The following is a 25,227-nucleotide window of genomic DNA, read 5'->3' as shown; positions in this document are numbered from 1 at the left end:
AACCAAAATGTTTCTAAAACTTTAGTTTTCGGTTCAGGAGAGGCCAAACTCAATCTCATGTTTCTAAGTCGGTTATAATTTCCATTTGTAAAGGAAATGTAAAATAGCTTAAGACATGTGTCTTATCGTGGCCAGTTTTTTTTTCAATAGTTTTCTGGGTTGGAATACAGAAAATATGACCAACTTCACTATATAATTCAGACGGAGAGATGACAGTTCCATTAAACATTGAAGGATCGTGTCCTGGTCAGGCTGAGGCCACCAGCTTTAAATATAGCACAGTAATTTGGGACATAAGCATTCCACTTTTGCTACAGCTTTGCAGGAAGATGTACCTTCTTCAAGAGAAGTCTTTTAAATGGCTTGACAATTTATTAGGAATAAGCGGCGAAGGCATCTGTTTTCACAGGGCAACTGCTCAACTAATCTGTGTTAATGCACCCTCAAAGCACTTGGATGCAGCCAACAGGATGTGGGTGTAACAGGATCACACAGCTTAACATATGATAGGGCCTGACACATGCAGGGTCAGCAGGGCAAAGCAATGGCGAGGAGAGGAGAAGAAGACTTGTTTCCTCTAGAATCTAAACATCCAAACCCTCCTGCAGTCTAGGGCTTGTCTTGAAACATTCACCCCAACCCAAGTTGATACTTCCATGCTCAAAAATAAAACACCTCTCTCAAAACAAGGAGACTTGCTGCTGTGTTCAGCTCAGGTTTTGTGAATTAATGACATGTAAGAGTCACTTGAAACAATCAAAAATTACAAGATGGTTTTCTTGTGTATCTGTTGTCTAGCGACTTGGGCACACTTAGAATACGGTGGCAGAACAGGCCCCCAGAGACTGAAATCAGTGCTACCTGAGGCAGGACCACTACCCATTTGAGGAAGCCTCCACACGCATGGGGCTAGAAGCAGAAGGCCTCTAGAAAGATCTCTCAATTCTCCCTGCTGGTATGCTTTGATGTGCGATAAACAATCCTTTGTTTTCAAAGGGGTTAGGAGAGACCTTTGACAGCAAGCAGCCTGGAATTCAGTGGCTATCTCTAGCCAGTCAAGCAGCCAAGGCTGTCACTGGTGCCTGGCCACTGGTGACTGTGGAGAATATGAGGTCCTTAGTCTGACGAGCATTCTTTAGATTCCCTTCTAATCGGGTTTTGTAGGGTCCAAGAAGGTCAAGAAGGAAAGGATGAGTAAGCAAGGAAAGGAGACTCCGTTCGGAACTCTAGTAATTCGGACACAGATATAAAGTCAGTGAAGAAATACAGCCAGAGAGGAAGCTACCTGACAGTAACTGAGAGACACAAAACAAGAGGCTTGGGCCAGTGTGCTCTTCTCTGCCTTTGCATTTGTAAACAGGGAGCGTGCCGCTGGCAGGGACAGACAGGACGGTACAGAGGGAGTCAGGAAAGAGATGTTACAAAGCGGCCGAGGAATGAAAAGAAGAATCACTGTCTCCTTCATTCAGCACCTTCCGTGTGTTTAGCTTTGTACTTATTCTTAATTCAGTATTTCTCCTGACCACACTATTCACAAATACTTTGCACTTACGGAGATTGAAGTTTAGGAAAGGAAAGCCATTCTACAGCTGCATTTCTAGTGAGCTGCATGAGTTGTGACCCAAACTCATGATGTGGATGACCCCAGCAGCTACTGAGAGTTACCTTATTTGGGCCTGAGATAAAGAGAAGCACTTAGATAAGTGGTTCTCAACCTCGCTAACACTGCGACCCTTTAACACAGGTCCTCATGTTGTTGGTGACCCTCAACCATAAAAGTATCATCATTGCTACTTCATGACTGTAATTTTGCTACTGCGATGAGTCACAATGTAAATATCTGTTGTTTCCCGATACAAAAGGGTCTTCTGATCCCTTCCAGCGGGGGTTGTAGCCCACAGGTTGAGAACCGCTGACCTAGAGGATTATAAAAGAAGTGGTAGAAGACTCCAGAAGGTGCACGTACATGGGCAGGAAGGGTGGGGTGCGGCAAGGTTAGCCTTCAGCATTCCTCAGTGTAGCAGGGTGGGTCCAGAGCAGCAAAGAACTGAGTGATGGTTTAACAGACTCGGTCCTGCCTTCTTATCAGTCCATCAAACCCCAAGGCTGGCTTCCCTCAGGAGAGGATGTCTGGCCCAACAGGAAATAATAGCTGAGCCCCGCCCACCAGCTTCTTGCACATAGGAAGGACAGAGATGTGGGTTAAGAGGTGCTGGGGACAGATTGTTCACGTAGTCCAATGGTAAATTCCCCATCAGCTGGGAATTACATGACACACATTCTGAGAACATCTGACTTTTAGGAGGTGCTACCTGCTATTAATTATCATTTTTGCCACAGGCAATACTTTACACAGTATACATGTAACATAAAGAATAATGCTTATCCCAAAACTAACAAATCACACCATAGGACATGAAAGATCACCAAGTTTATCATGCAAATTCTTTTTTTTTCTCCATCCCTTGGAGCCTTGAATCTGAAATAACTACAAGACAGTCCAATAGTATTTCTCCATATCCTAAATTTTAAAATGCAAAATGAAGGCAGAATGGTTATGCACCGTAAGGGGGTTTTTGAATGTTTGACTACGGCATCTACCATAAAATCCTCCAGATGAAAACATATATTCTTCAGGAACTCGGTGAGTTCTACCGGTTTCTGTAAGTAACTCATCGATGTCAGCCATCAATGAAAAGCCACGGGTGGGCGGGGGGGCAGGGGCTGTGGAGACTGACCCTCCAACAAGGACCGTCCATGGGCTGGTCCTAGGTCCCCTACGCAGATGTAATCTATGGGCCGCTCAACCTCATAAGGGTCCGCCACTAAAGGGAATGGGGGCTAACTCTGACATTGGTTCTATTGCCTAATTGTCAGTCACTTCCTCTAGGCAGGGCTTCCTCGCCAGGCCACAGAAGAGGATACACTCCGCCCTGATACGACTTGATATGCTGGGGTGGGTGGGTAAGGGGGCTCCCCTTCTGTGAGGAGTAGGGAAGGGGGGAGAGGGGAAACAGGGAAGGAAGGTGGAACTGGGAGGAGAGGAGGGAAGGGGCTATAACTGAGATGTGAATAATTAATAAAAAATCAAAACAAACAAACAAAGGAATAGTTTGTGAATTTTAAATCCTAAAAAGAAGAGGAAAGTTACACACATACAATTAGTGGGATATCCGTAAGAGCCCTATTAGCAAAGTCTCGCCTCACAGGCTGCATTTGCTGTCCCCTCTCCTGTGAAAAAACTGTAAAAGAAAAAAAAAGTGCTTCTTCCTCTACCCTTCTAGCTAGTCATCCGTGTGTGGCCCTGCAAACTTAACAGTCAAAAAGCAGATCAACGTGATACACCAAGTTTGTTTGACACAAATAATTTTTTTCATGGGGTATGGAGAACCCCACAGAAAAGAAGCAAAGGCTCTCTAGAGCTTCCATACCCTGTAGCAGCAATCAACAAAACAGTGCAGACGCGACGAGACCTGAGGCTGCTAAGAGCAGCTACTTGTGGAAAAAGAAAAAGAGATGGAAGGAACCAAGGGTTTGCTCATGCAGACTAGGGCGGGTGCCATGTGCATGGGCTCAGAACGAAGGTTCTTCCTGACACAGCAGGCACCATCACAGATGGCAACTGATCCCAAGCTACACAGAAACGGAATGAGTAAAAAGCTGCAAAGTGTCTGCTATTCCTCAGTTGCCTTCGGGTCAAAACAATCCTTACACCAAAGTGCCGGGCCTGCGTTTCCATTCACACTCTATTGGACTGGACTGCCTCTTTAGTACCTCACTTCCCTGCTTATAGAACCCTTTTCTTCATGAGCAAATCCCCCGTGGCACAGGATGTATTGATTGGTGTGTTTGACTTGCTACCTACCCAGTAGGGCAGAAGCTAGAGAGGGCAGGCATTTTACTACTTTCTCCCTTTTCAGTTTTTCATGGCTGCCTCTGAGTTCTTAGCCATGGAGAGTCGGGGACTCAACAAATGACTTCGCATATTACACTTCAGTATTTTTATAATTATAATTACTGTTATTTTATGGTATGCAAATTCGGTTTTATTAATTTATCATGAGGTGTATCCACCTTTATTCACTATATATTTATAGTGTTATCTTATATTTAAATGTGAACATGGAGCATGGGGGGGGGTCTATCTTGGTGCAGAAGACAACCATAGTATAAAACAGAGTAAATGAATGTAAATAAACAAACCACAGACTCTTGGCTCCTAAGCCTGTATAACACACAGTACAAAGTATAGCACTGGCTCGCTGGACATGCACACAGCATTAATAAACCTTATGTGGGCCTAGCTAAGTGGGCCGCAGACTCTACGCCGTGACCTATGAAACAGCACTTCACCTCAGTGTTGAATTTAAAGGACAATACAGATCTCTTTGGTGGCTAAGGAGTCTTACCTTCAGGACCTTCGGAGACTTAAAGTCTGTGGCTTCCTCTTTATGCACACAGTATCAGGAGAGACATTAGCAGCAGGAAGTGGGAAAGCGGATGCTCTATTTACACTTGTGAAATCTCGTAGCCCAACTATGTTCCCACTGAGTGGCTCCAGCAAGCTGAAGCCCCAATTTCCCTACATCTACATAGACATCCCAGCTATTTTTGCCTGTCAAATCTAACGACTTCTTACTTCTATCTACATAAGTGCCACTTGATTCAATAGGCAAGCCAGGTTTTTTTGTTTTGTGGGTTTTCTTTCTTTCTTTCTTTTTTTAATTCTTCGTAATCTTTACGACATATGTCCATCTTATTTTCTTTAAGGGCTACACTACAGCTGGAGGCCGAACAATTTAGATCACTGAGTAAACAATCAGACTATCACCAGGTACCTAGCCGATGGGCACACTCCCTCTGTCACTGTTCTGTCAAACACTGAATTAACTACAACAGCAAAAACCACATGAACAAGTGAATAGCTCCAATTGCTTTAAACAAATCAATGCATTCATTAAATGTTTTAATTTCAAAGATTTTATAATGGCTGAGGTTTAACAATAAAAAAAAAAAACGAGGTATGAGATTGAATCTACGGCACAACTGCAAAAATTCTTCCAAATATAATGTAACAGGAAAAACATTTGTGGAAAGAATACATGCTTTCATATCCTCTTTATTACTTTGCCACTATGAACTTACAGTTTGTTTGTTTTTCCATTCTTCCTCAGTACTGGAGATTCGAAGTGGAAGGCCTCACAAACGCGAGGCAAAATCTTCACCTCTCGGCTATGATCTATATCCCCAGCCGTCTTCGTTTTACATTTGATTCAGAGGCATTTCTCACGGTGTTACCCTCACTGGCCCTTCCCACTCTAGCTGAAGCCAAGCTCAGCTCCCAATCCTTCCGCTTCACTCTGTAAAGAACCCGAGAGGCCCTGTGCCACCCTGGCTTGGATTTGTATTCTTGCGAACTCAAAATCCAACTTAAGCATATTTCAAAATGACTCCCGTAGGACTCTTACAGCTCAGAACTTTTGTTTCAAGTGCTAATGCACACTATGAAAAATGCCAGTAGGGGAAGAGGGCTGATTTAAAACTGTACATTGTTCAAGGATTTAAATATTCATGTGTAACTGCCAAAGGAAATGGGAGTCAGTCTCTCTCTCTCTCTCTCTCTCTCTCTCTCTCTCTCTCTCTCTCTCTCTCTCTCTCTCTCTCTCAATCCTTTTTCAGTTTGCCTATATAGCTCAAGTTGCCCTGAACTGGTGATCCTCCTGCCTCTGGCTGGGATTATAGACACAACTAAATTATTTTAGCCCCCTCTATTGTTACTTGATTTCTACAAGCTATGAAACTTCTAAGTATAGCCACATAAATCACCATAGGCCAAACCCAAAGACTTGCACCAGGAAACAAAGCAAACACATAAAATAAATATGCTTAAAGGTTGGTAATACCTTTGTGGGTAAAGCCTGGCCCTGGATGAGAATTAGTTCCAATTTTCAAACAGAGAAATGTAACTCTAAATTTAAGCTCACTGAACTAAGTCACAAGAATAAATGTAAACTCCCTTTAAAGCTCTCTTACACAATCTACAACATCCATGCTGATAAATGTTTCAGGAAAGATGAAAAGCACCTTCCAGCTGGGAAAGTTCACCCATCAAGAATGTTTTCACACCAACGAACAAACACTTTGTAACCAGGAGCACTCCACAGGATCACCCCATGCCTCCCCTGTCAGGACCTCTCATACAAGCCAGTGTGTTTCCACATGGCCTTACATTCTGAAAATACTTTACATACCAGGAACGCATTGGGCTTAACTTGTCAAAAATCATCATACTTTAAGTATAACCAAGTAAGAAATAGGAGCACAGTCACACTTGCATACACACATTCACACACACACACACACACACACACACACACACACACACACACATCCTTACAACACAAGGGGAAAAAAAGATATAAGCTTAACCCTACCACTTCTGAAAGCAGAGTTAATTATTAAGTTATTCCTCATATTTGTGTTTACACACTCAAATATACAATAAAATTTGCATGGTAGCAGCATATCTCCCTTCCTGTATGTAGGCAGTTAGCATTTCTGCCAAAACGCAAAGTCACATATGTGTACAGTACCCATAGAACCCTCAACAAAAATAAACCCAGCATCACCTCCTAGGACTAGCTCAGGGTGAACTGTGAATGTGCCTTGTGGTTCTACCTACGCTGCCCAGAACAGTTCCCTCCAAATCAAACAGTGCCTATTCTGAGTGGGCCAAATGTTCTTAAGACTCTTGGCTCAATATTTAACCACTGGCAACAATCTAACATCCCTAAAGTACTGAGCAATTACAGGAACAAGGACCTAGAAAAAGGAAGAGTGAAAAAAGAGACCGAATTCAGACAGAAGGGCGTGGCTTCTGACGGTGAATGGTCATGTGACTTTAAGCAATCCAGTATCTCTACATGTGGTCTTCATCTGTAAAATGAAGGGGGCTTAGAAAGGGATGACGATTCCACCATCTGAAAGTGAGGCTCTTTTGTAAGGCAGTGGGCGTGGTCAGCTATGTAAGGTTCCACCCACCGCACAATAGATAAAACTTTAAAAACAAGATGTAAAAATATACCAACTATATTTCATAATTCGATTTATATGGGTTACATGTTGAAAGAATATTTTGACCTTACTGACAAGGAAAAAAAACCTATCTGTCAATCATCTATCTATCTATCATCTATAATCAGTCTATCTGTCCTCTATTAATCTGTGTTCGTGATAGAACCCAGAACATCACATGCGTTAAGCATGCACTCTACCACTCACCTCTGCTCTCTTTTACGTTTTTATGTGGCTACTTGAAATTACAAATTTGATTTACTAGTTCTATGATAGTTTTATTGGACAGTGCAGACTAGGAGTCAGGTCCAGGCCAGAGAACTGTTGAGATTAAGTAATGCTTGGGGAGCGCTTGCATGGAACAGTGCCATCCCTAGCTCCTCACAGTGGACTTGGAGCATTTGTTTCCAATATATATATATATATATATTAACAGCCACACTTCTGTTTTCTTATTTTACAAACCAGCAATGAATTGGTAGCATATACCTCTGAGTCTAAAAATAACGTCACATCATGACTCCAGGGAAGAGGTCAATCATCAACTGCAGAGCCTAAAGAGAGCCCTAAATGGTTCTTTCAGCTTTCTTTTTTTGTTTTTTTGTTTTGTTTTGTTTTTTGTTTTTGTTTTTGTTTTGGTTTTGGTTTTGGTTTTGGTTTTGATTTTTCGAGACAGGGTCTCTCTGTGTAGCCTTGGCTGTCCTGGACTCACTTTGTAGACCAGGCTGGCCTCGAACTCACAGCGATCACCTGCCTCTGCCTCCCAAGTGCTGGGATTAAAGGCGTGCGCCAACACACCCGGCTTCTTTCAGCTTTCATCTGCACTTAAGAGAACCAAGAACTCCAACTTAGGAAATGAAACACAGTGAACTTTTGAGAACCCATGTTAATGTTTATTTAACACAGAACTCAGTGCGGTATGTCAAGCCATTGAAATAATTTAAATGACACCTTTACCTGCACACCATATGCCTATGGCAGACCCTTCACACACTCCCTAATGGTGACAGTTACACCAAGCCTACTTCGAGCTGTAGGTTTCCCCCACATTTTCATTTCCAGTTTCCTGGTACATGTCTTCCTTTGGTCACTTCTAGAGTAACTGAAATGATTAGGAGGTAGATACATAATTCAAATGGATGTAAACTGGTGGCCGCATTTTTACTGATGCAAGACATACATTCAAGTTTCTTTTCTTCTTTTCCATAAACCTTTCCACTCTGGGCAAGAGAGGTTAAGTATAAACAGATGTGAAAGGCTCTGTAGCAGCAGAAAACATGATGGGCAGATGTGGCTCAGATGAAATTCTAAATACTACGCTCCTTTCTAAAGACCTCAAAGCTTACTCAACCTGCTATCGCTATCAAAGAACAAGCTCAACAACAAAGCCTTGAGATCTAATGAAAGACAGTTTACCAACAGGGAAGAGAAATCGGCAGTGCCATTTCTTCCAAGAGCCTCTGAAATTACTCCTTTTTGCCTGTCAATATATTAGTTGGAAGGATTCCCCTGGAATCTGAACACACTCTGAGTGCAATCAGGCCCACTCTTGGGTGATTCCACATATTAATTAAAAGCATTCTCCTCTTCTGTCACTCCATAAAGGTTTTCAATGTGGTTAGCTGGCAGATAAGAATAGTCGTTAATTGAGAACATTTCTTAGTCTTTTCATTTTCCTCTAGTCTCTTTACAAGACTGTACTTTATCTACATTACAGAATGCTAGCCTATTGCAGATATTTGACTTCTCTGTCCTGAAGAATAGAGTTTTCTGGGCATGGTGCTGCATGGCTTTAATCCCAGAATTTGGGAGGCAGAGGCAAAAAGATCTCAGTGAGTTCACGGTCATATTGGTCTACTCAGTGAGCTCCAGGGTAGCTAACACTACATTAAGCCCCTGTCTCAAAAAACAAGACAAACAATACTAATAATAGATCCAGGAATGTGTTTCCTGGCTGTAGTGTACTCAGCCAATAAAACACATTTCCCTCCTCCCTTGCAGCTAGGTGCCACCAACTGGTCAAGCTTAAGCAAATATTGACAAGATCTTCCATTAAAGCTCCTAAAAACATGGCTGATTCTGTTATCAGTCACCACTCCTGTTTCAAGAACATTTAAAAGCACACTGTTGTTCAGAAAGTGAATTTCAAATTCACCAAGGGTCTTTGAAACTCTAACTTTCCTTTTGCTTCTCTCATCTACATAGCCATGGGTTCTACTTTTAAGCCTTTAACACTTGCTAGTCTTCGTATCTGAGAACCCCACTCTGCTCTGGCTAACCTCCATTTACCCTTGAAGTCCTGGCCAAAGGCTCGTGGCCATCTCTGTGAGGACATCACCCATCCTTTTATTGCAGCCTTTGATGTCTTATGTCTATTTCTTTCTTTGTTCTCCACTAGACTGTGGAAAGGACAAGATTAACAAGGTACAGAATGAGTTATCACCTCATATACAACATTACGAGGTTCCACCCTGGGGTCCTGCTGAAACTCAGGGCATCTTTTACAGATCATGAATGAACTTTTTAAATTTTTTTTCAGTGTAAGCAAAGAAAGAAAACTGGTCATAAAAAGATCATAACTTCCTATCAATGTCAGCATCACCAAAATCGCACTTAAATTCCCTAAGAGAATTTGGAGTAGGGATAGAACACATATATAGATAGAGATATGTGTGATCTCCAAACACAAATATTCCATTAAAACTCCAGCATCTACCTCAGCTCCTTGGCTAACAACAGAACCGGGGACTTGGGACTGTGTTGTATGTGTTCAAACTCTGATATGAATGAGCCAATGAGCAATGAGTCAACATGTCAAGTTACATTAAAAAATTAGAAACAATTTAACAAGTGATAATAAAATCCTTGGACTATTTTATCAAATGTCTGTTCTTCTCCAGGAAAGAGATTTAAACTGACAGTTTCTTCCTATCTGTGTCCTTACAACATGAACCTCCTGATAAAAGTGAAACATTCAACACAAATACAAAGAAATGGGGTGGTCTGATCTCAGATTCTTGATTTAAATCCCAGTATTATGTTTTGCCACAAATAGAACATCTTTATCACACTCCCTCGCCCCAAGGCTTAGGAACCACAACACAAGGGGGTCAAAAGGGTTTTTACGAGCTAGAGATGTGGAGGACCAGAGTAGAATAGCATCTTTTAAGGTGGCAAGATTGCTGCCATGCTAACAAACAGCAGGTGTGGTCGCCTGTGAAAGCATTGCACATGTTCAAGCCAGTCAACCTTCCAGAATTGGGGGGTGGGGGGATGGGGGGGCAGTGGAGAGGCCCAGGAGTCCTCACTCCTGGCTGAGGAATTATTGACAGTTAGTTGATAGCTTTTGAAAGAGGGAGAAGTCAGTTTTCTTTAAGGATAAGGCCCCTGTCAGGTGGACCACACTCCAGTGGATATGTCCACATCCATGAGGATAGGGGCAGCACAAACTGTACTTGGTGGTCTACTGTTTATATAAAGAGGTCATGAAGCTGGGGGAGAGGGGGAGGGGAGTGGGTCGGGGAGGAGTTCGGAGAGGAGTGGGTGGCGAACATGATCAAAAGCCATCGTATTCATGTATGAAGTCCTCTGAGAACCAATAAAAATATACTAAAAAAATAAAAAAGAAGAGCAGCAATAAAGCAAATAAAAACATTCCAGTAAACCCTCCAGGATGCCTCATCATTATCCAGGCCCTGGGCAGCCCCGGCAGCCATGTTGACAAATTTCTCAGTGGTAGGGACATCTCTGTCCATCAGACTTCCCTTCCACTGTTTGTGCCATAGTCAAACTATTCAGGCTTCCCTGGGAGATTCTCCCCTCACATCTTTCATTGGGTAACACTGCACTGTCACCACTACAGTCTTATAAGTAGGGCCCTATAGTTCTTCAACTAATAGCAAACCATAAGCCACTTTCACATCAAGAATATGCATTAAGCTGGACTGTGGTGGCAGACGCTTTTAATTTCAGCACTCAAGGGGCAAAGGCAGGCAGGTCGCTGGGAACTTGAGACCAGCCTGGTCTATACAGTGAGTTCCAGGACAGCCAGAGCTATGAAACTCTGTCTTGAAAAAAAGCAGAAAAGGTGTTTTTATTGGTTATTCCAGAACCTTCCCCACCCAACACAACTACATTATCTTAAGGTTCAGCTTACTTTTAGTATACTTAAATTTCCTGAAGCCTTTGGTGTAAAAGCATTCATGATGGCATAAAGCATTAAAAACAAAACAAACAAACCAAAAAAAAAAAAAAAAACAGTCCTGAGCAAACAAGAAAAAGATACAAGGCTAATAATATAATGACCCCAATAAGATTTTCAATGCCTGTCAACATAAATGGTATAAGGTAGCATTGGCTTTCAGATGGTGGAAAGTACATTTTCTTCCTTCCTTTCTTCCTTCCTTCCTTTCCTTCTTTTTTCTTTTACTTTTGGTATTTTTTTCAAGACAGAGTTTCTCTGTGTAGCCCTGCCCATCCTGGAACTCCCTCTGTAGACCAGGCTGGCCTAGAGTACCTGCCTCTGAGTGCTGGGAGTAAATGTGTGTGCCACTGGCACCTGACCAAGGAAAGTACCATTTGTGCAATTTCTTTAGAAAATACAAGTAATAGAATTCACACTTCTTTTAAACCAATGTTGATCATCTTTACACTAAACTCGAAAGGAAATATCAGGTGCCAAATGACAAACATAAATAAATAAGTCACCAAACTAAACATTGACAATGACAATGTAATTAATTTTCACTTTGATGACCACATAATTTAATTGCAATATATGGGGTTTTCTTTCTAAACCCGACTTGCTACCTCACTCACACAAAATGATGTCTATCGACTGAGATTATCATAACAAATCAGGAGCCTGATGAAATTCATTGTAAGAATGGGGATTCAGCTGGGTGTGATGGCGCACGCCTTTAATCCCAGCACTTGGGAGGCAGAGGCAGGAGGATCACTGTGAGTTTGAGGCCAGCCTGGTGTACAATGTGAGTCCAGGACTGCCAAAGGCTACCCAGAGAGAGACCCTGTCTTGAAAAACCGAAAAAAAAAAGAAGAAGGAGGAGGAGGAGGAGGAAGAGGAGGAGGAGGAGGAGGAGGAGGAGGAGGAGGAGGAGGAGGAGAAGAAGAAGAAGAAGAAGAAGAAGAAGAAGAAGAAGAAGAAGAAGAAGAAGAAGAAGAAGAAAAATTCAAGAAGTTAGCGAGGAAATGAAGTTTACCTGGCCTCAGCTACATAGTGAGATTGAGGCCAGCCAGAGCAACACTGCAAAATCTTGCCTCAGTAAGAGGAGAGAGTACTTTTTAAAGAGTTGTGAATGAATGACATCATTAAGTTACTACCAGAGTTGAGCCAGAGGTGGTGGCACATGCCTTTAATCCCAACACTCGGGAGGCTGAGGCAGGTGGATCTCTGTGAGTTCGAGGCCAGCATAGTCTACAAAAAGTCCAGGCTGGCTGGGGCAGTTACACAGAGAAACCCTGTCTCGAAAAACCAAAGGGAAAAAAAAAAGTCATTATTGCCAGTGTTTATAAAAATTTTCTGTAATACAATTTTAGAAAAAGCTGCAAAACAAATTGTATTTAAAAGGCACTTTCTTTCTACCCTTGCTCATACTCTTTAAAACATAAAGAAACTGCTTCAACTATCCAGGATCAAACACATATGCCTGTATTTTTTAATGCATTTGCAGGTATTTGTGTAGAGTGAGAGTGTGCTCTAGCCCTGTGTGTTTGTGTAGAGGTCAGAGGTCACTGTCAGGTACCTTCTATCACTGTCCACCTTCTCTTTTGAGGCAGGATCTGCCACTCGCTGACTCTGTCACTCACATTTCTGCTGGGCTGGCTGGCTAGCAGGTCTCCAGGATCCTGCCTCCACCCGCCTAGCACAGATGTGTGCCAGGCGCCCAGCATTGACATGGGCTTTGGGATCCCAGCTCCGGTCATGCAGAGCAGAGATCATGTGACCCACTGAACTTTCTACTATACACAAAACCGTGCCATCCTCGGGCACTGCACCACAGAACCCCTACAGCACTCGCCACAAACATTTATCCAAAACTCAGAAGTCCTAGATGTAAGGCATCACCACTAATGATAACTTCCAGAGAGCAGTGCAATCACAACCAATATTACTATTCCCTGGTCCCCACTCATTTGTGGTATTTGGCTACCCCAAAGCAGTTCTTAGTCTTTCTTTTACATCCAATGAATAGTTCACCTCAGTTTACCTCAGGGTTGGGATCTCGCCAGACTCTGAACAAAACAAAAACCTACCCAAAATATTAACCTTGGCCCACAACACATGCCCCCTCGTAGAGCCCTCCTTCACCTCTTCCTCAGCTGTTTACTGTACTTGCCTCCTGTTGACTCGATTTACCACTTGCTGCTTCCTGGGGAACAAAGAAAGAATGAATTTCCTTTCCTAAATATGCCCATATGAGTCAGTCAAGGCTTCTCTGAAGGGGGTAGTTAATCCCCAGTCTACTTGACAGGATTTAGAATGGTCAGGAAGTTTAGCTCTGGGTGTGTCTAGGGTGTGCTTCCAGAGAGTTTAAAAGAGGAAGGAAGCCTCATGCTCAAGTGGGTGGCACCATTACATGGTTGCCAAGCCAGGGTGACAAAAAAAAGAAAGCCAGATGACCACCAGCATTCGTCTCTCTGCTACTAATATTACTAATACACACCAACAGAAAAGCAACTAATACACTGGACAAGAAAAATTACTTCTCTATAAAAATTGAATTTTAATATTAAATGTAGTTACTTAATTTAATACGCAAGTATCTGAGAATCAAATATTCTTAAAATTAATCTTCATCTTTAACATTTCATTTCTATTGGAGTGTCTGAACTAATATTTGTGGCTCTGATACTATACTTGTTATATATATATAACAGGCCAAAGTAAGCGGAGGAATATTTGCTATGAAATGTGTCTTTCTTATGGTAAATTGTAGCATCATACTCTGGATTGCTGAGCTAAGATTTCAAAGGGCTCTATCACTTCAAAGAAGACAAGGACTTTCCTGAATGATTTAAAAACTACATATGGATGGGAAATTTTGGATGGATGGGGTATTTACCATGATCACTTTTGCCTATAAATTACACCACACAACTTAAGTAACGAATATATTTGTTCTTTTAAAAAGTAATTATGCTTTTAGAAATTCATTCCATAACAGGAACAGACAAGGATTAACCACCAAGTCTTGAGAGAGATAACCATTCTATTTTCTCCTAAAAATGAAATATAGTGGAAAGAGGAACAAATGAGGCCAGCAACTATAAAGATGCCATGACACTCACAGACTGTATTCTAACCTCAATAATCAATTTTATATGCATCAGGGGTAGAGTACCTACCTACCTAGTATGCACAGATCCCAAGCACAGAAAACAACAACAAAAACAAAGTTTCATTGCTTCATTAATTTTAATGTAAAATATCAATTATGTATGTCCATACATATCAATATTTATTGTAGAATGTTCACAGTAGCTAAGTTATGGAACCAACTCAGGTTCCAACAGAGTGGGTAAAGAAAATGTGGTGTACATACATAGTATAATTTCTTCAGTTCGTAAAGAGTGAAATTATATTGCTTGCAAGAAAAAAAAACAAAAAAAAAACAAAAACAAAAACAACGCAACAACAACAAGACCCACAAAGGAAACTGGAAATAACCACCCTATGCTAATTAGGCCAATTTCAGAAAGATGGATTTTTGTATGTTTTCTCTTGTTTGTGCTTCCCAGATCTTATGTGGATATATAAAAATAAGTACGTGTGACATCAAAGTAGAAGTGAAACTGTCTAGGGGAGCCAAGGAAGCTAACTGGGGAAAAAAAGGAACCGAGAGAAGAAGTGGAGGTGAGGGAAGGAGAGGAGAGGAGAGGAGAGGGGAAAAGAGAGGAGGGAAGAGATGAATGTCCTCAACAAACAGCATATGTTGCACGAAAATGTCCTCATGCAGCACAGTTCTGCACACAATGAATATACACATTGAAATGTATTTAACAATAATTTTTAAATAACTAAGAAACGTGTGTGTATAAAACATTAATTTTAATTCATTAAAAAACAAAAAAAGGTTGTGCAGACAAAACAAACCAGAACCAATGAGATTTGGGTAAGCAGGGGTGAAAGGGCACACCTTAAACACACAAATATACCTCCAGGGTAAGATTACACCTTGTGTTTACTGTCCTGCAAAATGTCTCCAAGGGGTTAAGATATATGACTGCCATTAAAGCTTTGAAACGTGGCAGAGCGACAAGAGCGATAAAGCATTTCTTCACTTAACACAAATGACTCTCTGTGATGGATCTCTTCCTCTGCTAAGAGTCCTGTCCTCTAAGGCTGAGGAGTACTGTACCACTGTCAGTTAGCAAGCCTTGTTATTTTCAGTGAAGATAAAGATAGTATGTGGCTCTCTAGAAGCTGAGCACACAAAACAAATTTGATTCCCTGAGGGGGGAAAAAAAAATCAGACAAAGAACAATTTCATGACTAAGAAATCACCAAACACAAAGAATTGTCTTAATAGTTTCTGGATTAAAATTTTAATCAGAGATATCTTTTGAACTGGAGAGGAGAGATTCCAGTCCCATCCTGTGTCCATCGCTGAACTTGGCTCAGGATCCACGGTCTACAAAAGCATCTCTGACGTATTTCATTTACTCATCTAGTATGTGTGCTCACTGACCTTGTACCCACAGGCCTGAGAGCATCCCTGCTTGCTCCCTGTAACCACTCTCAGTAGGGTGAACACTAAATATGGATCCTGAGTTTCAGCCAACCAGACCCAACCTCTATCCAAAGATGACACAGCTGGTTAACCAGAACCCACCAGGACTCCTAAGGCCTTGACTTCTTGATCCTTCCATGTTGTTTGCAACCATAATTTAACCACAGAATCCTCAGTTTTATTTACTAAAAGTTTCAAATATCATTAGACTAATTTTGACACAGAGAGAAAAAATGGAGCATGAGCTAGCTAGCCTGCTGATGCGTTCTAAGTGTATTTTTAACCCAGTCAAACATAAAAGACATGATAGCCCTAACACAGCAGTTATATAAACTCATTTGATTTTGAGTCGGATTTTCTTATAAGAAGGCTGCCTTCATATCCTGTCTTGAGTGAAGTCATTTGTGCCTTCCATGCTAGGACCAACATTCTTTGGCTGGCATTTGAATCTTCTACTTGTGTTCGGATGACAAAGCCTGATTACTCATTTTTATTGAAAAGGATTAGCTGAAGACTAAAATAAGCCTGTCCATAGCTGCTCACATGCATCCAAAGACGTCCAACTAATATCATGTTAATAATCAAACCAGTGCAAAAAACTGGCTCAATATTAAACACATGAAAGCACACACAGAATTAGAAATGAGTATTTGCCATTTACATAAACCCTGACCATTTTTGTGCTCTTTAAGTTTTCCAATAAACATGAATCGTTCTACTATTTTTAAAAATCCAGTTGAAATAGAAAAATCACATTATTTAGTAAATTATATTTCATAACAGGTGTTCAAAAAACTTTTACCTGTGCTGTGTTTCACATTTAAGTTTATTTGTTTTTGTTTTTGGAAATAGTCTTGCTATGTAGTTGGTCTTGAACCTGTGACCCTCCACTGTATCTCCTCAGTGCTGGGATGCCAGGCACTTGCCACATCTGGGTAAACGCATTCATCATTGTATAGAACAAACTTCCAAGTTCCTTACTCTTAATATATGAGTTAATTACTCTAATAAGTAAAATATCATTTACAAAAAAAGATTATTTAGCTTTCCATAACTATTAGAAAAGTATATTCATTTTCTATCCTCCTATGAAAGTAGCAACAATTAGTTATGATGGCACATCAAGTGCATATCAATACATATTAATTTATCTATTTGTTTTAAGGATATTATATTTTAAACAATTTAATCCACAACAGTGATAAATACTACCATCCCCATTTTACAAACGCACAGAAATTTAACCACGGCCAATATCTCAGGGGAGGAGGCAGCATTTGGAATGCCTGCTCAAGCAACCTTCCCCCATTTGGTTTCTGGATCCATGGGTTATAGTTTTACATCATAAGTATGACCCAAAGGCCAGTGAGTTAAAGCCTTTGTCTTTGGAGGGCCACTGTTGGGGTAGAGGGGCACTGAAGAGATGGGGCTGCTTGGAAACTTGGCATGCTGGTCTCCTCTCTTTGTCCTCATCGCTTCCAGGCAGGCTAGCGTGCCAGGAGCAGCTGCATCGATCACATATTCCCTACCATAATATGCTGCCTCACAACAGACCCATAAAAATAGGAGGCCAACCTATCATGTACCTCCACACTGTGAACCAAGTTGACTGTCTGAGGAATTGTGTCACGGCAGCAGAAGGCCATGGGAAATGCTGCCTCTCCAGACATCTGAGAAACATCCAATGGTTCAACATTACTGGACTAACATTAAACCCCCATTACAAATTTTAACTCCAGTTCTTCCCAAGTGGAGTTAAACAGCAAAGGCAATGGGATCTTTAAAATCTCTCTACTTGCCAGGCAGTGGTGGTGCACACCTTTTAATCCCAGCACTTGGGAGGCAGAGGCAGGCGGATCTCTGTGAGTTCGAGGCCAGCCTGGTCTATAGCTTGAGTTCCAGGACAGCCAAGGCTACACAGAGAAACCCTGTCTGGAAAAACCTACATAAATAAATAACCGAACAACAAACAAATAAACAAACTGTAATTGGGACTGGGGGGTGGGAGAGGCATTAAGAACAATTCTGTGCCTTCATAGGACCTACATTCAGTTGGCTGGCAACTACCTGTAACTCCCAACTCCAGGTAGATCCAAGGCCCATCCGTGATCTCCACAGGTCACTGCACCTATGTACACACAGCCACACACATACTCATCACTTTAAAATGATAATTCAAGTAAGTATTTAAAGCACTGTGCACTTTCCTGTTTCATGATATATACTCTCTCTGCTTCTAGCTCAATCTCTACTGCATGCCTCTTCAAAGTATGCCCCCCCCTCAGAGACACAGCTATGTGAATGAATCTATCTTCCAGCTACTCAGGAGGCTGAGGCAGGAGCCTTGAAGGAAGGAAGTTCAAAGTCAGCTTAGGCAACACAGTAAAACCCTGTTCTAATATGGATTCTGTTGCTGTGGTAAAACTATAGCCGAAGGTAACTTGGGGAGGAAAGGATTTATTACATCTTACCCACTGCAGTCCATCAAAGACAGCCAAGGAGAGGAGCTCACATAGGAACCTAGAGGCTGGAACTAAAACAGAGGCCATGAAGAAGTGCTGCTCACAGGCTCACAGTTTCCCCGGCCTAGTGGTACTGCCCATAATTGGCTGGGCCCTCCTACATCAACCATAAATCAGCAAAACGACCCATCCCTACAGAGCAATCTGATGGAAGCCATTCCCAGTTGAGGGTCCCTCTTTCCAGGTAACTCTCACTTATGTCAAGTTAACAAAAACTAACTAGAAAGGATCCCCACTAAAAAAAAAAAAAGTAGCCAAAGAAACTAAATCTAAATAAAATATCTTCTTTGTCCACTGCTGCAGCTGGGATCATTTGGTGAACCAAGTGCTCTGTAAAGTCTTTTATAATAGCTAGATATTCCTTGATGTTTCTTTAAAAACCAATAATATATGTATATATATTAATATTATTACTTTTTAAAAATAAGTTACTACAGCAGTCATTCTGATCCAGCATTGAGAAAATTCAGATCTCAAAGGTGGTACCAGTCAAACTAGGCAGGACAATCTGAAAAAAAAAAATTCACCCAACATTTTTTTTTCCAGGGGGCGGGGCAGGGAGGTTCAAGACAGGGTTTCTCTGTGTAGCCTTGGCTGCCCTTTGCAGACCAGGCTGGCTTTGAACTCACAGCGATCCGCCTGCCTCTGCCCACCCCCCTCCCCGAGAGCTGGGATTAAAGGTGTGCGCCACCACACCCAGCCTTTTTTTTTCCCCAATAATAAATAGTTGTGTCTCTCAGAAACAATCCTTACCTAACTAAGGAAAGGGCTAGGAAACATTCCCCTTTCAGGAATGCCTCCATTTGCAAACTGAATCTGAAACATAATACATGTAATTGCTTCAATTTGCTACTCATTCAGGGAGCATGCTCACTCCCTCGTGTAGCCTTGCCAGCCAGCCAGCCTCTCTTTCTCACCCACTCATGAGGATAGGACGCGGAATATAAGATGTAGGAAGCTACAGCATCCATGAGCGAGCACTTGCAAAAGACAGTATAAGTATATCAATCTGTACTCCATGGGTCTGAATCTAGGATCCCACAGTGAAAAGGAAAAGATGTCACAGTTGTGTAAACAAAAAAACAAAACAAAATAAAAACAAAAACTGAATAAAAACCAAAGCCCTAAACCAGGTTAGGGCTTGGAAGCTGAGAGCACTGGCGGCCGGCCAGGCCCTCACCAACGCAGGTGTGTGCTATGTGAGGCAGGTTTCCTGCAAGACCACAAGGCGATCTAGCCCAGTGGGTCGGATGTGACTGCAGCCCTGGCTACAGTGATAATCTCAGGACCCAACAGCTTTGAGGGGGAGACGAACCCGGTGGGAATTAGAGCTGGGCTTTCCTCTGCCTGGTTCCCTGTTTCTTGTACAGCCTAGCCTCCACGGCATTACTTGGCTCCTTTGTTTTCAGCCCAGCTTGATAAATCCTGAATGTGGTTCAAATTGGTCCATCTGTAACTGGCCTTAAAAATCACAGTTTCTATTTTTAAATTGCCCAGAGATGTTTTTCCACCCCCTTTAATGCCAATGTCCAGGCCTCGTTCCCAGGGATTTCTTTCTGATGTACCGGATGGAACTCTGGGAACGTTCTTGAGCTTTCCTGTATTGTTTTGTCTTCATCTCCATGATTCCTCAGGATGGGGACGTAGTTGAGTGGTAGAGCACGTGCTCAGCATGCCTAAGTCTCCATATGTGATCCCAACACCACACACACACATACACACACACATGCAAAAAAAAAAAAGAAAAAGAGAAAAATAAGCCTTCATGATTCTGTTGTGCAAAATAGGACGAGAAGTCACAATTAACCTTACAGAAGCACTCCGAAGGACTGATTCTCCCTTCCCTCCTCCTTGCTGCACAGTGACCCTCCCTGCCGTTGCTTTCTCCACTGATTAAGAAGATGGAGCCAGAGATACTTCCTGGCTGCTTTCAGCCCTGACCTCCTTCAAAGTCTCCACTCAGCTCCAGAGTCCTGCCTACACCTGAGTTTCTGTTTATTGTCTGTCTTCCCTGGATGAATGCAAGCTCAGTGAAGGGAAAGATGATTTGGGTTTATGTAAAAGATAACCTGAGCTGAGAGGCAGGATTTGGCCTAAAAAATAAATCAGTAACATTTTCCCTAATGAATAGATGAGGAGATGAATCAAATTGAATTCCACATTTGTTCTCTCTTTCTCTACTTCTTTCTTTCTTTCTTCCAGTATGTAAAGTCTTATCTGTGCCTTGCTCTAAAGCAAGCCCAGAGAACACAGATGAGACAAAGGCCCTGCTTGTACACTCAGTGTTTGTGTTTGAACAAATAGGAGTTCGTGAAGATACTTAACCTTCACTCCCCAGACCTGGGACACAAACCTGGCTGGAAACTTAAAATCAGGAAATACCCAGAATTATCTACTCCTATTGACCCTTTACTCTTTAATTATTAGATATTTATCCTGTAACACTTTCTCAGTATACCACTTACTAGTACTTTTCTGCTTGATCTGTCCTTTCTTTCTTTCTTTTTTTTTTTTTTTTTTTTTTTTTGTTTTTTGTACATAACACTCCTATTTTATAATTATGTGCAGGTTTTATTCACACTAGGTACATGCTTCTGTACCTAGTGTGGGGATGAGTGATAAAGTATATGCAGTCAAATAAATATTACATTCTAAGGCTTGATATTAAAGTATATTTGTGCAGATCCATCTTGACATAAAAGGAAGGTATTATAAAAAGAAATATATTCATGAAAATGCCTTGTAAACCCCAAGACAATGTTTTTGCAAAAATAATGCACGTTTTATTAAGTATCTTTTTCTTCACTTCTGTATATACGTAGGATGACTGACAATCTTCATTGACACACAGATACAGAAAACTGATGTGTCATAAACAGTAAACTAAAAACAGGGACCCTATAACAGTAACAGTGTACCTTAACCATAGAGATTACTCCACCTTCCTTCAACCCAGGAGCCAGTGGACACAATTTCCCTCCATCTATTTTAAATCAGCCTTCTCTAATTTAGTTTTGTGATCTTGTATGTAGCTTTCCATTTCCTCGGGTGCATATTTTAACTGCTCTGCAGGTGTCATGGGGGATCCTATTGCTTGGGGTGAAAAGAAAGAAGCCTTTATAGCCTGCCAGGGATCATGGCTTCCCACTGACAAGCAGGAACAGGGGACTCCTAATGGATCACCACCAAAATCTCAGCTTCTCTGTCTGTGTTTAGGCTACTGCCTTCTGAGCAGTGGTTCTCAGCAGCAGGTTTCCAGGCAGTGAAGAAACCACCAAGGCAAGCTGATGGTTAGCGCCACACAAGCAAACCCGAGTGTGAGCTCATCACAGTCTGTTTAAATGCACACCTCTGTTCAACATACCAGGAGAAACAACGCCACGCCAGGTATGGACTATGCCCCGGAAGATGAGGCCCCATCATCTCATCGTTACCCTCAGTCACATGATTCTTTACCGAGCCACCTGCAGCAGACCTATTTTCTATGATTTACAAAAGGCAGTCGACTGGTAATCCCGTGGCTTCCATGGACACAGAGCTGTACAAGTCTGTCCAGCATCATTAGCATGAATTACCCATCTTTCCAATGATTCACAAAAGGTACTAATGTGCTTCTCACATTTACCCTTTAAAGGCGATGATACCCACAGGATAATCTCCAAATGTTTGGCAGAAAAAGGATATGCAATTGCACAAGCCAAAAAATAAATCCAGTTCATCTTGGCCCATATTCTTACTCTCTTTATACAAGTTAAAAAAAAAAAAAAGCTCAAAAAAAGTAAATATTTGAGTTTTGACATGAGCTCTAAAAAATAAAGTTATGCTTTTAGTTCTTGGTCATGTTTCTGTATAATAAAATAATCTGAAAGACTGAACGGTTACACAACTAAAATTTCAGGTCATCGGAGAAATCAGAATCTCCTTGGTTAAACAGCTATTGAAAAATGGAACACTAAATTCTTGGCTCTTAAAAGACCTGTTTTAACCAGTCTGAGATGATTTACAGATCCTGAAGCTACTTGTGGGGGAAAAAATCATAAAGGGAAAAAAGTTCAATGACCTTGTAAATTAAGGACTAAGAACTAAAAGAAAAAAAAATGAAGAAAAAAAAAGTACTAGTGTGAAAGCCTGAATAGTCCCCACGGGATTATAGGAAAATACTCGTCCGGAAATTGCTTTTTTTCTTTTCTTTTCTTTTCCTTTTTTCTTTGGAAATTACTATGAGGTAGTGGTGGGTGGAGGAAAGGGCATGATGGGGAAAGGATATTATTACAAATGCTTAGATGGTGAAAGGGGACCAAGCTATGCGAAATAAAACCAGCTGCCACGCAAACAACTTCTAGGCATCTTTGGATAAAAAGGAAAACAACCCTTTGGCTGGATGTTGGGAGAGTTGGATGAACGGGGAAGACTTGTGATATACACCTAGTGGTGGGTGGATTTCACAGGCTGCAGTCTCCACACAGCTTTTCTTTGCTGCACTGCAGAGGCGCCATCTTCTCAGTCTTAATCTTCACTCTATTCAATCCTTTTATCTGCACCCTTTAAAAAAAAAAAAGGACCCTCCCCGGCTTCCTGCGCTCCCCAGGATGACTATGCTAGAGTGCCCAGAACCACCTCGGAGGAGGCCGCACCTTAATCAGACAAACACCTCCTTTGATGCACAGGAACCCCAGCCTCCCCACCACCCGGCACTGCCCTTTCCAGACGCATGCCTCACTCTGGGCTCTCCCTCTCTCTCTCTCTCTCTGAGAGGACTTTGCAGGACTGGCACTAAGCAGTAGTGATGCGGGGGTGAGAGGCCGCGGGGTCCCAGCAACGCACCCCCGGGCCCTCGGGGGCAGACGCGCAGAGAAGGCAAGAGAGCCGTGGTGGCGCACAAACTACCACGGCTCCGCCACCGCGTCCTGGACGGCGAGGGCGGGGTGTCGCTGCTTTTGTTCCCGAGGACCTTCTCGGTCTCGGGGAGAAACTGGAGGTGCGACGGAAAGCTCGGGACGTCCTGGCTGAGAGCCGGTGCCGGGTAGCCGCAGCTCTCCGATCCTTCCCATCGCTTGCAACTTACACAAAAAAAGGGAGACTCGGTAAAACACAAAGTTTGCCTGAGGAAGGCAGTGCGCGACCCCGCGCCCGCTCCGGGGAGGGTCGCTGCGCAGGCAGCCGCCGCCCGCGGCCGCCAGCTTCACAGCAAAGACGAGCGGGGGTGGGAAGGGAAGATGAGCCGGGCGCTCCCCCAGCGTCCAGAGCTGCCCCGATTCCAACCCAGGACCCCAGGGAAGGGGAAGGGCCGTGATTTCCTTGCGGGGCACTGAATTCTGAGACGCTACGCTTTCGGTTTTCCACACGTGTCCCCTTCCCCCACGAACTGGGTGTATCTCGCATCCCCGAGACACGCTCTCAAGGAAGGGAGGAGTCAGGGTCTGCGCTCAGGCTAGTCCCCCCTCGCCCTCCAGCTCCGGGCCGGCGCGGTTATGGGGAGCCCTGAGCCTCACCCGCTCCCTCTCCACTAGTCCGGCAGCGCGTCCCCCGGCAGGGCTGGGCCGGAGACGCCGATGCGCCAGGCGCCCGCAAGCGGGGGCGGCGAGGAACGAGATACCCATGACAGTCCCCAGCGCCTCAAGATTCAAGCTCCGTGATGGGGAGGATCGTGTCCTCCCGGAGCCCGCCTCCCTAGTTTCTTTCCCAAGGCGCGGCACCCACCTCCAGAGCCCGAACCGTCCAGGCGACCAGCAAGAGCAGTCCCAAGCTGGGCAACATCGTGATCCTCTGTAGGGCACGGAGCGCTCAGTGTGCAAGTAGAAGATCCGCCGCGCCCTAGCTGTGTCCGCGTCGCCGCCGACTCCGGTGGCCCCCGCGCTCGCTCTGCTCCGGGTGCTCTCGCCTCCCGCCGCCGAGGAAACTGACAGAGCTGGAGCGTGGCGGCGGGGCTCGCAGTCGGAGAGTCAGCTGATCCCGCCCACCCGCTTCGCCACCCGAGAGAGACCCCTAGCGGAGCCCCGGGAAGCTGCGCCCCAGCGCAACCGGAGGCGACCCGGACTAGGAGCCCACAGGTGCGGCGGCGTCTTGGGCTCTCGCGCGCGACTATGGGACCCGCACCCTGAGTGGGCTGTGGGACCCGAGCCCCTAATGGGCTCTGGGAACCATGGGAGGAATAATCTGGATCAGGGAGAGGGACCCGCAGACGGAGGAAGGTGAATCCTAGGACGTTTGGGTTCCAGGAAAGTCGGGTGTGCTCTCTGCTCGTCCCTGTGAGCTTGAGTCATCCGACCCCGCAGGCCTCTCCGGAATGTGGTTGAGGAGCTACGGCTGCGATGCATGCATTTTTGTCCGCAGTTTGTTTTCTCTGTTTGGAGAGGTGGAGCGAGGCCGAGAACATTAGCAAACCAAACAGGATTTCTTTGCGAGAGGCAACCTCCACCTCCAGCAACCTGAATTTTTGTCGTTAAAATGCACCGGAGAATGGCACAAGACCTAGGACGCAGAACGACCCATTTTTTTCTTTGTCTTTGGAGTTGGCATGGAAGGTGGTTTTTTTTATTTATTGTTGTTGCATTGATGCAGGCAGTTTCAGAGAAGGTGACAGGCATTTGGCATTGGAGGAGGCAGGAAGGTAAAACCTAAGATGGAGAAGAGATCAAAGTTGAGCTGGAGATAATCTTCAGAGATGCCTCTTGTTCCACCTCCGTCACCAAGGACACCTGGAACTCCGCTCTTGTGCTTTTTTTGTATCTGCCCTAAATCATAGAAACAAACCTCTAAAGTCATTTTCTCCTAAACACAAGCTACCCAGGGCTAGAATGGCCTAGAGCCATCCAGATAAGCTCCTAACCCCTCCTGACCAGAATTTGGCATTAGATGTCAAGCCATTGGCCTGTGGGAGG

At 43.3% G+C, this 25,227-nt stretch overlaps 1 protein-coding gene across 6 annotated transcripts in view; it reads right to left on the bottom strand.

Moving 5' to 3' along the window:
- APP (amyloid beta precursor protein) overlaps positions 1-24,240 on the bottom strand; it is a 216,219-nt gene extending 191,979 nt beyond the window's left edge. For all 6 annotated transcript variants that reach the window (XM_084802345.1, XM_084802346.1, XM_084802347.1 and 3 more), the window contains exon 1: positions 24,047-24,240. In XM_084802345.1, coding sequence (XP_084658471.1) covers positions 24,047-24,103 — 57 coding nt within the window. In that variant the 5' untranslated portion in view covers positions 24,104-24,240. The remainder of the gene's footprint in view (positions 1-24,046) is intronic.
- Between the last annotated feature and the right edge of the window lie 987 nt (positions 24,241-25,227).

The sequence above is a fragment of the Acomys minous genome (genome assembly GCF_964271855.1).
Source record: "Acomys minous genome assembly, chromosome: 11".
Taxonomy (NCBI): domain Eukaryota; kingdom Metazoa; phylum Chordata; class Mammalia; order Rodentia; family Muridae; genus Acomys; species Acomys minous.
Note: the sequence above shows the minus strand (reverse complement) of the source record. Positions and strands in the feature narration are given on the sequence as shown.